This window comes from Hippichthys cyanospilos, chromosome 12, assembly GCF_059441005.1.
Source record: "Hippichthys cyanospilos isolate Australia breed blue-spotted pipefish chromosome 12, RoL_Hcya_1.0, whole genome shotgun sequence".
In the NCBI taxonomy this organism is placed as follows: domain Eukaryota; kingdom Metazoa; phylum Chordata; class Actinopteri; order Syngnathiformes; family Syngnathidae; genus Hippichthys; species Hippichthys cyanospilos.
The window spans coordinates 7435602-7449759 of record NC_142380.1 but is presented as its reverse complement, the minus strand read 5'-3'; the positions used below and the strand labels follow the sequence as shown (position 1 = coordinate 7449759).

The 14158-nt window shown below is 38.6% G+C and overlaps 2 protein-coding genes across 2 annotated transcripts in view; one reads left to right on the top strand and one right to left on the bottom strand.

Annotated features, from left to right (window-relative positions):
* Positions 1 to 3045: 3045 nt before the first annotated feature.
* kiss1ra (KISS1 receptor a) lies at positions 3046 to 13955 on the top strand. The gene is made up of 5 exons (XM_088430453.1): positions 3046 to 3499; positions 6030 to 6154; positions 11794 to 11929; positions 12017 to 12255; positions 12730 to 13955. Exons 1-5 carry the CDS (start codon positions 3235 to 3237, stop codon positions 13102 to 13104), a joined length of 1140 nt encoding a protein of 379 aa, XP_088286579.1. The 5' UTR covers positions 3046 to 3234; the 3' UTR covers positions 13105 to 13955.
* The window catches only part of ift22 (intraflagellar transport 22 homolog (Chlamydomonas)), a 48426-nt gene continuing 39323 nt past the window's right edge, over positions 5056 to 14158 (bottom strand). Inside the window, exon 6 of the mRNA XM_088430456.1 lies at positions 5056 to 5292. The gene's annotated coding sequence lies outside the window, so the exon portion shown is untranslated. The remainder of the gene's footprint in view (positions 5293 to 14158) is intronic.

Genomic DNA, 14158 nt, shown 5'->3' with positions numbered 1-14158 from the left:
TGGAAAAACATTACTTTTGTCTCTAAATGATTGACAAGCACAAGCATGCCTAAAAAAATGACGACAAAGGACTACTTTTTTCTAAATGTAGTTCATCAAGTCAGAATCATTTTGTGGCAGCAAGATGCCAAAAAAAGACGACAAAGCGCTACATTTGTCGAAATGAAGCTCAATTCATTTCAACATAGTGGCTCGTCAACAAAAGCCTTTTGTTTAAATGAAGCTACTGCTCAATTCACTTCAACATAGTTCCGTGGCACCAAGATCCCACATAATTAGGGATGGGTACGAATCATCGATACAAATCGATACAAGGCCTATTTTAAAGTATCAGGTATCGAGTAATGCCCATTCTTGGCTCACATGTTGGTCTTGTGACATTCACAAGCGTGATTGGTCGTTATCTGACCATTTAGCACATGACGGCGCTGCCATTGTATGATACAGCACAAGTCTCAAGCGTTAGCGCTAGCCGCTAACGACGCATGCATTGTTCTCTTATTACATGAACTCATTCTCTGCTAGCCCAATAAAAAAAATTGATCTTTGACATCTATAGCTATCAATGGTAGTGAACGAGTTAACTCCCCCAGACAAAGAGCAAAATAATTTAATCAAAGTCCCACGCACTGTTGATAACAAGCTGTTCCCGCTTCATTTATGTAATCTAAACGCAAAAGTCCGTCAATTGAAGCCGCTAAAACTGTTTTGCTCCTACCTGTCAAAAAAGAAAAAAAAAAACAAAGAAGACGCTAGTGCTTGTGGAAACTCCCACCTGATAGAACAAGTGGTTCCGCTTCACCCTCAATTATGCGTTCCCAATGAAAACAGCCTTTTGATGACAAGTCAAGCATTCTAGCATTTAATGTGGAAAAAAGCGCCGCTTGGTTTAACATCGCCACTTCTCACAAAGTAAGCTGAACAAATGGAACGAAAGGTCAGCTTATGTAACAAATAGGAAAAAAGAATAAAAATATGTGGCCAAAGCACGACATACACTTGGATGTGCACTTAAATGCCTAAAATTGTGAAACTATAACATATCATAGGCGTATCTAGCACGTTCACCCCAAAACTGAAATTATAAAAATAAACAGTAAAGAAATAAAATCACATGGTACAATATTTTCGTACAAAAGTGGCAACAACAACAACAAAAACATACAAAGTTTTCCACCAAAACAATACGTCAGAGAAAAGATGTGATATCACTGGAACCGTTCTGAAAAAAAGTGGTATCAAACTAGTTTAGGAGAAAATTGTATTATCAAAAGCGCCAGTGATATCAGTATCAAGGACTACTTCGGAGTTAAGGACTTGTACTGGTAACAGTCAGAAAAAAAATGGTATCGATAATCCCTACTTTTGGGGAAAATGGAAGTATCAAAAACACATATGGTATTGGTGCTTGGTTTTGGTATCAGTGAACATGTCAGTTGAGTACTTTTTACCGGTATCAGTATGGTAAAAGGTGGTTGTGAACATCCCTCATTTTTGGGAACATTGATTAATCCAAAGCACAGTGGTATCAGTACTAGATTTCTGTATCAGTGACCACTTCAGTTTTGAATACTTGTCCTGGTAACAGTATGAAAAAAAATGGTAAAGAAAATTCCTAGTTTGGGGAAAAATATAAGTATCAAAATCACTTTTGGTATTGGGGATTGGTTTTGGTAGTGGAAGTGATCACTTCAGTTTACTTGTACTGGTAGAAGTATGATAAAAGGTGGTATTGAACATCCCTACTTTTGGGGAAAATTCAAGTATCAAAAGCAAAGTGGTATCGGTACAAGGTTTTTGTATCAGTGACCACCTTCGTAACATTATGAAAAAAAAATTTGGTATTGAAAAAATGGTATTGAAATTCCCTAGTTTTCAGGAAAATTGAAGTATCAAAAGCACCAGTGGTATCAGTACTTGGTTTCTGTGTCAGTGACCACTTCAGACTTAAGTAGTTGTTACTGGTATCAGTCTGAAAAATATTGGTATTGAACATCCCTAATTTGGGTGAAATTTTTGGTATCATAATATCAGGGGTATTGATACTTGGTATTGCTAACTACTTCAGAGTTGACAGATACTCACACTATTGGTCTGGGAAAAAAAAGTAGTTTAGAATATATCATATAAAAAATACCTGTGGTATCGGTAGTGACTACTTAAGGATTGAATAGCCGTGTTGGTATTGGTATGTAAAAAAAAGTGGTATAGAATATAGATCTGGGGAAATATTATCTCTCAAAAATACCAGTGGTATTGTTGCTTGGTATCAGTATCAGTGACTAATTAAGTATTGAATACTTAACTGTTGAATACTTGCAATGGTCTGAAAAACCATGTGTCAAATATCCCTAGTTTATGGAAAAGGTTAGGTATAAAAAATATCTGGTATCGATACGTAATATTGCTAACTATATCAGAGTCGATGAGTGGTGATATCGGTATTGGTCTGGAAAAAAGTGGTATCGAACATCTCAACTTTTGGACCAATATTAAGTATCAAAAATACCTGTGGTATCCGTATCACTACTTATGAATTGAGTGTTTTAAATGATATTGATGTGATAGTATCGAACAGCCCTAGTTTGGGGAAATTTTATATATCAAAAATGCCAGCGTTAGTGAAACTACGTTTTGCTAACTACTGTTACCAATCGCTGATTAATGAATTGATGAGTACTCATACCAATATTGATCTGAAAAAAAAAGTGGCGGAAGACCCCCAAAAATGAATATTCTCTGTCATCAAGATCCAATTGATTGAAGTGCCTTGTCATTTTCAAGGGTTCGAAATGAAAACTAATGATAATGATAATTACTCATATAGCTGAATCAGTACGATTGTTCTCGTCGTAAAATCAAATGTGACAACGGATCATTGCACACGGATGGAACGAGGGGCCAATGTTGCTAGGCGACCCCCACCATTGGTGATTTATCCCGCAATCCTGCAGAACGTGCATTCGGTAGCAGTGTGTGTGTGTTGTGTGTGTTGTGTGTGTGCGCGCCCCCTTTCTGCTATAAAGCCACTAGCAGCTTCGCCTTCGCCTTCAGTACAGCTCCGATGCGCCCACTTCACTTCAGCGCACCCTCAGCTTTTAATCAAACAGCAACTTTTCACGAGGAGGTGACGGAACCGCTTCAAATGCAACTTCAATGGGATTTTTGTCCCGTCCCGGCATCCTTTCTCCTCACAGCCTATTTTTGATGCCCCCAACCCCCTGTTTTTTCTGAATGCCAATAATGCCCTCTTCCTCCGCGGAGAAAGGTTTGTGGACGAACAGCTCAGGGGGCAACTTCTCGCAGGGGGGAGAAGACTACGGCGGGGGGGAGGTGGCCGAGGAGGGAGAGGGAGAGCAGCATCCCTTCCTGACTGACGCCTGGCTGGTGCCCCTCTTTTTCTCGCTCATCATGCTGGTGGGCTTGGTGGGCAACTCGCTGGTCATCTACGTCATCTCCAAGCACAGGCAGATGAGGACCGCCACCAACTTTTACATAGGTGAGGCAAAACGCGTGCACGCGCACAGGTGCACCGCATCATTTTTTTCACTCAGGGGCTCATCATGCTTGTGCTTTGCTTTCATCATTTTTGGGTCATTTTTCCTCCATATTATTCTCAAAGTATTTTAGCCAAAAGATTACTAACTGGTCGTGTCTTGTTGAACTTTGACATGTCGTCACCATCTGGGTGAGATTTCAGCTCCTTACTCTCTACTTTCAATGTTTTTTCCTTTGTTGTGGAATGGCTTTGATGTAAAGATATATGGATTGGACACTACACAAGGTTATTAAAACAAACAAAAAAAACCACTCATATATTTCGAGCTGTGTCCAAGTTTAATCACTGAATTTCAAAAGCGAAAAGCATTTACCTTAATAAGTTAGTTAGTTTAAAAAGTAACAATACTTGATTTGAAAACCTATAAGTTCATAAAACAAATTTTATGTTCGGTAGATTGTTCAATTTCATTATTGTAAAAGCCAGATTCTCGATCATACTAGAACGGTTCGACACAACTCGACATGTGCCTCCTCTCGTTACCTGTCAAGTTAATGATTTACTTTTATAAACAGATTTTGACTACGAACCCAAGAGATTAATTTCTGTGGACAAGTATTTAATTATAATTATCTCTTTTTGAGAGCAGGTCTGATACTTTATGTTGAATATTTTTTTGGGACAGATATTTATTATTAATTAAGTTAATGATTTTTTTTGTGAACGGATCTCTACTGTAACCCCAAAACAGGATGATTTATGCTTTATGTTAACTTAATTAATAAATATCTGTCCCGAAAAATATTTATCAATCACTAAGTTATTTCTTTTTGATCACAGATTTTTTTCCATGATCCAAAAGAGGATTTTTTTTGTTGTTGTCAGGATTCAGAAGTGATTTCAACATAATTACTTGCCACTAAGATACCAGAAAGAACAGCATTCCACGCCATTATTTGGATGGAACTCTTGAAGTTTTCTTAGTCACACAGTAGAAATTACAATTTAGTGAAATAAAAATTCCCATTAGTTTCATTAAATTTTAAGAAAAATGCAGGAATGGGTAAGTCTTAAAATCACCTGTCTGCTTTTTGGGGAATTTTTGTGTATCAAAAGTGTGAGTGGTATCGATACTCGTTTGTACCAATGACATCTCAAGAGTTGAATACTCTTGCAGATATCAGTGAGGAAAAAAAAAAAGTACTATCAGTTTTTATTGTTAAAATCTTGTGAACTAATTTATTAGATTTAATTATTGTAATCTGTACAAGATGACGTCCATGAACTACTTTTGTCTAAATGAAGCTCCTAATCACATGTAATTGTTGGGAGTGAAAAAGCACTTGAGATTACACAAGGAAGAACGACAGAGTATTGCCTCATATTATCACTGCAGCTGCAAGAACCCACCACAAGGTGTGGCAACCCCCCCCCCCTTTTTTTTTTCTTTTTTTTTTTTTTTGCAGGAGCTAGCGTATGTGACACGAATTTGATGTGGGAATAACATTACCCCACAGACCAGCTGGAGAAACACGTTGATATTCGACAAACATTGAATAAGTGGGAAAAGACTGCTATTGTGATTAGATCGCAAGATTGGAAAATTGTGTTTGACAATTCTATTACAAATATCACACTGACAGTGAAAATTAATCACTGGTCATTTCCATGACTTATCATGATTAATGTGTTTGATTATTGCATTTTCATTTTCGTAGCCGCTTATCCTCACCAGTGTTGTGGGCTTGCTGGAGTTTATCTCAGCGGTCTTTGGGCAGTAGGCGGGGCACACCCTAAAATGTAAAAAAAAAATAAAATGAGGTGATAATTACAACTTTAATTAAAATATTTTGATTTAATTATTTTTTATGTGTATGTGGATTGTTGGATTCTCCTTTAAAATGCAATAAAAACTGAAAAATAGCACTGGATATTTCAGTCCTTCATAGGTATTACTGTTGCTATTATTATTATTATTATGATTATTATTATTATTATTATTATTATTATTACTAACATTTTTACTACACCCATCATACAAAATTAAAGAAAAAGATTTTAGAATTGCAGCCATAAAAATATATTGATATCAACTTTATGTTGTGCAGGTTTTTGGTATCTGCAGTATGTATCGCATTTAATGTTGCAGTTTCCAAAATAAAAGCAAACAAAACAATAACAAAAAAAATAGCAAAAATGGTTTGTTAAAGATTTTGAAGTGAATGTTGACGTGGTCATGCAAAAGAAGTAGAAAAGTTCAGATCGATACCAATATGACGACGACTCTTGAGTAGTCAATGAAACCGATACCAAGTACCAATACCACTCTCACTTTTGATACAAAACATTCCGCTCCAAATAATAAATGATAGATCACGGAGGAGCTACGGTATGCCCGAATGATTATCTAGGTCTAGATATGTTATTTTTGGTGTGAGCCAAAAAGGCAAAAAAAATCTTTTTTTTTTTCAATGAAATACAATAAGTAAGACAAGGAATGCTTTGTGTGTCTCGTCACTCGCTCCTACAGCGAACCTGGCCGCCACCGACATAATCTTCCTGGTGTGTTGCGTTCCCTTCACGGCCACCCTCTACCCTCTGCCCGGATGGATTTTCGGAAACTTCATGTGCAAATTCGTGGCCTTCCTGCAGCAGGTAACAGACTCAGACACTAGCTACTCCGAGCGCAGCAAACAATTTTCAGGTCCAGTCAAATAAACGTAATGAATGCATCGCTCTGGCTTTTACGTGGTCGCTCAAAAAGCTTGATCGCTGCATGTCCAGCAAAGACTAAAAGCCTCCTTTTAACGTTGAACACACAAATATACGCTCAGGCAGGGATTGCACCACCTTCCCGGAATTCATCACAGAGTCTGTGTGCTGCTGTTGAAAGCATTAGTACAAAAAACTTTTCACGACACTTTTAATGAAGGGCTTTGTCGTTGCCGGTTGAGTGCTTCCACGTTAATCTCAGCCGCGCAGTGTGCGCCTCACAGTCCTCTTTTTCCGGTGACGTATATTTCAGTAACAACCTTCTTCCCTTAAAACTATGTACTTGGGCCAGACCGATTAATCGGACATTTATGGCCTTTCAAACATTGGGTTAAAATAATAGACCAAACGGCGGATTATTTTAACATTTTAAAAACTCAAACCATTTACAGCAGTTTTATACAGGTAACACAGTTTACATTCTTTACTACGCATAAATTCATTCCTTAACCTTGTATTCGGGGTAAAATGATTCTTTAAGTAATTTAGGTTACCCCTATTTCCCCCCTACTTCGCGGTTAATGAGGGGTGTCAACCCCCCGTGAAGTCTGAAACCCGCGAAATAGGGTATCAGTTCCTAGATTTCAATGTACGCCCCAATATAGCCGCGGTAACCATAAACAATCCTTTTTTTTGTGTATTTTTTGCGTATTTTTTTCCTTTCTCCTATTATTTAACATTACATTATCCTTATTAACATTATTAACATTATTGTATATTCATTAAATAACTAATATTACTTAGTTGGTTGAGAATTTGTTCTCAGGACTGGTTATCTGCACCAAGACTGCAGTGAAAGAGTACACAAGTCATCGCGTTGAACTTCACATTTATTTTGGCTCATGTATGGTGTATCATGTAGTATCTGTTGAATAATAAATCAACAACAATCTTAAAGTCAGTAAACTAACATATAAACACTTGCCGAAGTTTAATTTATGAATTTGCTGTATTTTTAGCCGACATTAGCGGGTTAGCAACAACTACCAACCATAAAGTGCAACCTCTACACAAACGAACACATAAACAGAATATACACTCATCGCTTACTAAACATAGGCAGTAGCGTGCGTTATCAACATAAATGATAAACTATAAATATGAGCTTACGTTGTCATTCGCGATATCTGAGACCGCGAAGTAGGAGGGATCTCTGTATTTTCTTGCCCCGAATACCCATTTATGAGAGCGTACATGTAAGCCAATGGCGAGTAGCAATTAATGCTCAGTGTGACGGTAAAACATGCCGTACGCACGGTAAGAAGGCCAACTTCAAAATAAACCTTACTTTGCCAAGCAATACATGGACACAAATGCCTTGAAATGCTTTTATTTTGAAATCGCTCTGGGAGCATATCAGAGCATAACGGCTTGACTAGTTTTTCTTCTGCAAAATTTGCAGCAGACAACACAAATAAAATTAACGTTCAATTCTGGTGATTTAAACAACTTAATGAAGCACTGACACGCTACCAGTGTTTACTAGTGGCTGGGACTCCCTTATAGCTGTATCTAGCACAAATTTGCTGCTAGCTAGCAGCACTCAAGTGCTCCATATAGTAAATGCAGGTGCATACTTTGGTGCTGACGGCCTGACGAAGTTGCTGTTCCTACTGATCACTTTTTAACAAACCAAGCTGACTCAAATGTGCTGTTTCAGCAGGCAAATTCATCCCACAGGCCAGAATTTATTCAACTATTAGTAACACAAACAACAAGAATATATGTCCTTTTAACAATAATTGCGCCATACAAGACATTCAGTGAAGTATTTGAAAAATAATATTTTTATTGTTGACCACTGCCATTCACTGGGAAGATGTACCAGGCCTTGAAAAATAGCATATAAATGTAACCTATTGAAATGCAAATGCTTTCATTCGTTATCATTTTTAATATTAATCGGCTGATGAGTCAGTATTTTTCAGCCAAAAATTGGCGTCATCTTAAAAAAAAAAAAAAAAACTACAGGAAGATTAGGACGGTTAAGTGGCTGGAATGGATAATTATGCGCAAAAAGCATCAGGAGGATACAACAGTTTTCATGTCCCGAGCCCAGGTGGCTTCTGGCTTTCATAATCCATTTAGACTTTTAAGCCCTGTGTCTTTTTAATATCCCAAAAGAACGCAGGAGCCCTTTTTTGTGCAATTTGAACCAAAGTAGCCATCATAGTCATTTATGCATTCTTCGTATTGCTTTAGATTAATTTTTGCAGAAGGCGCTGTCCGTCTTATCTGGCTCTGACTAGACACTTTTTAAATGTATTCTTCGCTTCTTCCAAGCATTTAAATGCTTATCATCCAAAAAATTAATTGCATTCTATTCGGCTGCGTGAGTTGATTGCAAGGCGGGTATTGTCCTTTTTGTCCCTAGTAATTTTCGAAAGGGGGTTGATTTGACTGAAGAAAAAAAAAATGGTTGCTTTACTCTTTTGCTGTGCTCATCCATTCTTAGCGATCATGTTCATGGGTCATATTGACCAACTCTAGATTTAATCATCAAAATATGTCCAGCAATACAATATAATTATATAAAATAGGGGGAATCAGAAAAAATTAAATGATATTTTTAAACGGGTCTGTTTGAAGGCAGAATTAGCAGTTAATTGTAAATGCATCTGGGTCAATATGACCCGGAATGTAATAGGAGGGTTTAAGACATATTGGTATGTCTTAAAAGTGTCGTGTAGCGGATAAGGCAAGTAAATATTATGATTATAATGAAAACAAACTGGCAAAATTGATTGTTGATTATCAAAAATAAAATTCGAAAATACAGATCGGTAGAAAAAACATGTTGCACATTATCGATTTCTTACCTTTTAAACAGGTTTTTGCTAGTTAATGTAAGACATCATAATTATGATCAGCATCTTGACATAGATAAATATGAATAGTAGAAGATAATTAAAAGTAGAATGAGCAGGGTTGTTATTTTCGAAAAGAGGGTGACACAGGAGTGGAATTTCCAATTCCAACCCATCCAACTCCATCAGATAAAATCTCATCTCATCCTGGACCATACTAATAAATAAATAAATAAATGATAAATAAATAAGATGTCCCGCTCTACTGAAAATGACTGCAATTCTGTTCCACTCACGCATCGCTCCCATTTTGAGGTCTGTAGCACAAACTAACGTTTGTAGTTTGTAGAAACTACAAAAAAAAACTGCCCATTTGCCAGTTTTTTTTTCTTCCTGCTTTATATGTAATCCCGCTCCCATCTGCTCCCCTCAATTTTTATTCCAGTACCGCCCTATTCCAGTGTTTAAAAGTAACGTTGACACCCATCCTATAGGAATCCCGCTTGATTCCCATGACCCACGTCATTCCCGATATAAATGCCTGCCTCTTTTTCAGAAGAATGAATGAAACTGGTCGCCTGACAAGAAGGCGCTTTTCATCCTAAAGAAGTTCACTAATGAACATATAGCTTCATCCAGATGGACTTCAAAAGGCTTGTGATCAGTCCTAATAAATCATTAAAACCTTTTGACTTATTCCAGCAGAATTAATGGTGATGTCTCAGTGTTTACTCCCTCAGCGGATGCTACAGGGTTTCAGTGCTTTTGATCAAAACATACGTATTCTCTTTCAGAACATTGGTGTAAATTCCTTTGTGGGGTGAAGGGTTACGATATTTACAAGCAATACTTGAGTAAAAGTACATGTATTCTAACAAAAAACTTGGTTAGAAGTTAAAGTCACCTTACTGACTTGAGATCAAATCTAAATATTTGGCATTAAACATGATTACGTTTTAAAATATCTCTTACATTAAATAAAATTTGTATTGGAAGTCAAACATATTCTTTTACTCTTTCAATAGTCCTTCAGTGTTGTACATAAAGATATGCGCATTAGCTATAAAGCGGTGTTAAATAGCACACGTGAGCTTGGCAAAACCCGTATGTAAATACAAGCTGATGGTAACATGAAGAAAAGTGACTACGCTTAAATATGGCCAATATTCAGGTCCGATAATATCAAAATTCGGGTTTCTGAAAAACATTCAGCGTATCGTTGGTTAAACATGTTTACCAGGAAGATTATGTTAATTGCGTTCGATCGAAACCGCGAAATACAGATAACGCCATGATAATAGTCCACAGGTAAAAGTGTCACCTAATTTTGGCTAAGAAAAATACTCTTCCAAAAATGTGTTAAAACATGAATGTGACTTTAGGAAAACTAAACCAATTCTAGCAAGATCAACCTGACCTTTGCAAGAAAACTGTGAAGACAGAGCGTGACTTTCCAAATGCTAGACAACGCAAAAAAAAGCTGCAAATGTCTTATTTGTCTCTGAGAGAAAAGCTACAATCATGGACCCTCTGGCAGCAGTCAGAGGGGAGAAAATCATCAGCCACGATTTGTTTCATGCTTGCTTTGGGGATGAGTACGTAGGTGTAGAAACCTCAGGGAAAATTGCCTGGGCACTTTCAAAAGAAACATAGAAAAAGACCAGCCAGTCACGCTCGAAAATGGGTTCGCTTTATTTTTATTCCTCATGCTCAGAAAGCTCAAGGATCTTTCCCTCAAGCACCAATTGGTCACCGTGACTCAAACTAAGAATTTCAACATGAACAGCGATCGCATCAGAGTCCACTGGAACCAAACTGTCACTAAGTAACTCCAATGTAAGATCTTTTAAATGCTGCACAGCGGCCTACCCGTTCAAAAAAGGAGACTTTACCCATTATTTTGACATCAAGGTGCATAAAGCCCTGATCCAACTTAGAGGCGAACACCAAGAGTGTCTGCAAAGGTTTTTGCTCTTTTAAACTCCTCAGCATTCATTCAAGGTCACCAGAGGTCACCTGAAGGACACCAGAAGTTACCGAAATATCACCAGAGGTTGCCAAACATTTGCTTGTACTATTGCAAAGAAATTATGAAAACGTTCAAAATTTTCTTGCAAAAAAGGGCAACGTCTGCCGACCTCTGGCGAACCTTGAACGAGCCCTGAGGAGATCAATAGAGATGCTGCCTTTACGGACACTTGTCAGCGGATAGGGTCTGAAGAACAAGGTAGGAAAGAGAACAAGTTTGCAACTTCATCAACTGATTCAGACAAGCAAAATCCAACCATACTACATTTGTCTTGCTAGGTTCAGTTCCTCAGTCTCAGAGGCACAGAAACTTGACCTCAATGTGAGCAGGGCAAAAACTAAGCTCATGTATGATCCATGTCCCCCGATGCTTGACAATGACACAATTGAGCCTCTCAAAATCAAGGATCCACAGTGGTAGACAACTGGGTCCAACAATTAGAGAATACAAACAGAAATACTCTGGCTGCAAAACACTGCTTAATTGACGGTTTTGAGAACAAGGCTCTCAGGATCTTTAAAAACATCTGGCAGCCACGAGATGGGACAACCCCCAACGCAGGAACTTTGATGATAATGAATTACCAAATGGTAAAAATCAGGTCAAGGTTGCTAAATCAGAAAGTTTTTGAGTACTTAACCAGTGATAAGCCAGTTTTCTTTGAGAGAATGCCCTATGTGTTTTAGGTGACCGTCCAAGCCACCTGCATCACTCTGACTGCAATGAGCGGCGACCGCTGCTACATCACGGTCTACCCCCTGAAATCACTTCGCCATCGCACACCCAGGGTGGCCATGATTGTCAGCATCTGCATTTGGATTGGTCCGTCTTGACATAATACTGCAAAGAAAAAAATCTGTGTATTAATGTTGAACGCTCAGGACCATTGCGACGTCTGTGATCGCTCAGGCTCTCTCATCCTGTCCACGCCGATCCTCATGTACCAGCGCATCGAAGATGGGTACTGGTACGGTCCAAGGCAGTACTGCATTGAGAGGTTCCCCTCCAAGACTCACGAGAGGGCCTTCATCCTCTACCAGTTTATCGCCGCCTACTTGCTGCCCGTCCTCACCATTTCCTTCTGCTACAGTATGATGGTGAAGAGGGTGGGCCAACCTACCGTGGAACCGGGGGACAACAACTACCAGGTACAGATGTGGTCTCTGGGATATATAGGATTAATTGTCAGTCCTCTGACCATTAATATCTGCAAAAGAAAACTGTATTTTTTGTTGTCTCTGGGATGTGTTGCAGTATGGTAATGTCTTAGTTTTACCAAAATACAGAACAGGGATTCTTTGTTGATGTTCTGCTCCTATGGGGCAATGGAACCCGAGTTGTGTCTACATACTTATGAATGTTCTGTGGTCTGTCGTGTTCTTGTCCGTTCTTAACTTTGAAACCTCGCACAGTATGTTGGGACCATCAAAAACCAAGAATCCCTCTGAAATTTTCCAAACAGCTTCCAAAACCTGGATCCATCTTGGTAGCGGGTTAGCACTGTTTTGCAAAACAACCAAAGAACAAACGTTAAAAGCTAGCTTGCCCACCGAGTAGTACTGTAAATATGACTGCAGGGTTTTGGACACCTTCTCCAAAATCTCTGCCCTTGTCCTCCTCAGGTCAACCTCCTGTCCGAGAGAACCATTAGCATCAGAAGCAAGGTGTCCAAGATGGTGGTAGTCATCGTCCTGCTCTTTGCCCTATGCTGGGGTCCCATCCAGATATTTGTCCTCTTTCAGTCCTTCTACCCCAACTTCAGGGCTACATATGCCACATACAAGATCAAGACCTGGGCCAACTGCATGTCTTACGCCAACTCCTCAGTCAATCCCATTGTTTACGGCTTCATGGGCGCCAGCTTCCAGAAGTCCTTTCGCAAGACCTTTCCCTTCCTGTACAGGCACAAGGTCAGGGACAGCAGCATGGCCTCGAGGACGGCCAACGCCGAAATCAAGTTTGTGGCGGCGGAGGAAGGCAACAACGATAATAATTGAAGGAATGCCAGAAGGGACGGTTAATGGAAGAACTGGCGTCTTTCCAGCTGAGAGAGAACAGCTTTGAAAGCCAAATGAAACCATGTTATTGATACAAAGGACACTGGAACCATTTGCACAGTTGGTTTGCTCAGTTGGCACATCTGGAACTACCGTTAGCAAATTAGCGGCATCCATGAAGGACTTTTTGACAGGAAGGAGCTCTTGAAAGACTCACAGGACCAAATCAAAGCATTTTCCAATTTTATAGTAAGGTCAATGTTTGCCTCCTTATTGAAGACTAAAAGATTTTCCTGTGTTGTGGGGCTTGTTGAGTGACTTTTTATCGCTCAGAAAACAGCCAGAAAGGACAACTGTTAATGTAAATCTTTATATTTAATGAGGTTTTGGCAATTTTCTAAGGGCCAAAAGGCGGGAAAAGTGTGAAATTACACAAACAAGTACATTTTATGCGAACTGCTGTTCTACTGTGATGTCACAGAAGAGCTCATTTGAATTAGGAGTGACAATGCCTTTGCAGCTACCTGGGAAAAGAGCTGCCATTTTCTTTTCTCGCAACTGAACTACTTTTAATGTGAAAGCCATTCAAAGCTATTGAAAGCCATTCAAAGAATTTTGCCATTCGAGGTCACTGCCTGTACAATACAGAATGTATATACATTATACTTGCCATACTATTAAGCACATATGTGTGTAGTAATTCTGCCTTTACAATCATGACAAAATTGAGCTGAGTGATAATTTATTGAACAATGTGTTTTTCCTTCTTTTATTGTGGTTGTCCAGTTACTGTCAACGTTGTGGCGAATGTCTACGCTTCGGATGTTGACATGTACAATAAAGTGGCACATGTATGCTGATTGTGTTTTTGTATTTTGTAGATTTAATACATTTTAGTTGTTTTTATTTCAAGGTATTGGTACAGGTGATCAAAGTTTTTATGAGTATGACGAATTAAAAATTCTAAATTAGAATAACAGAAAATGTCAGTTCATTTTATGACATTTTAAGGAATGAGGGACATTGGTCTCTTTTTTTTTTTTTTAAATCTGAC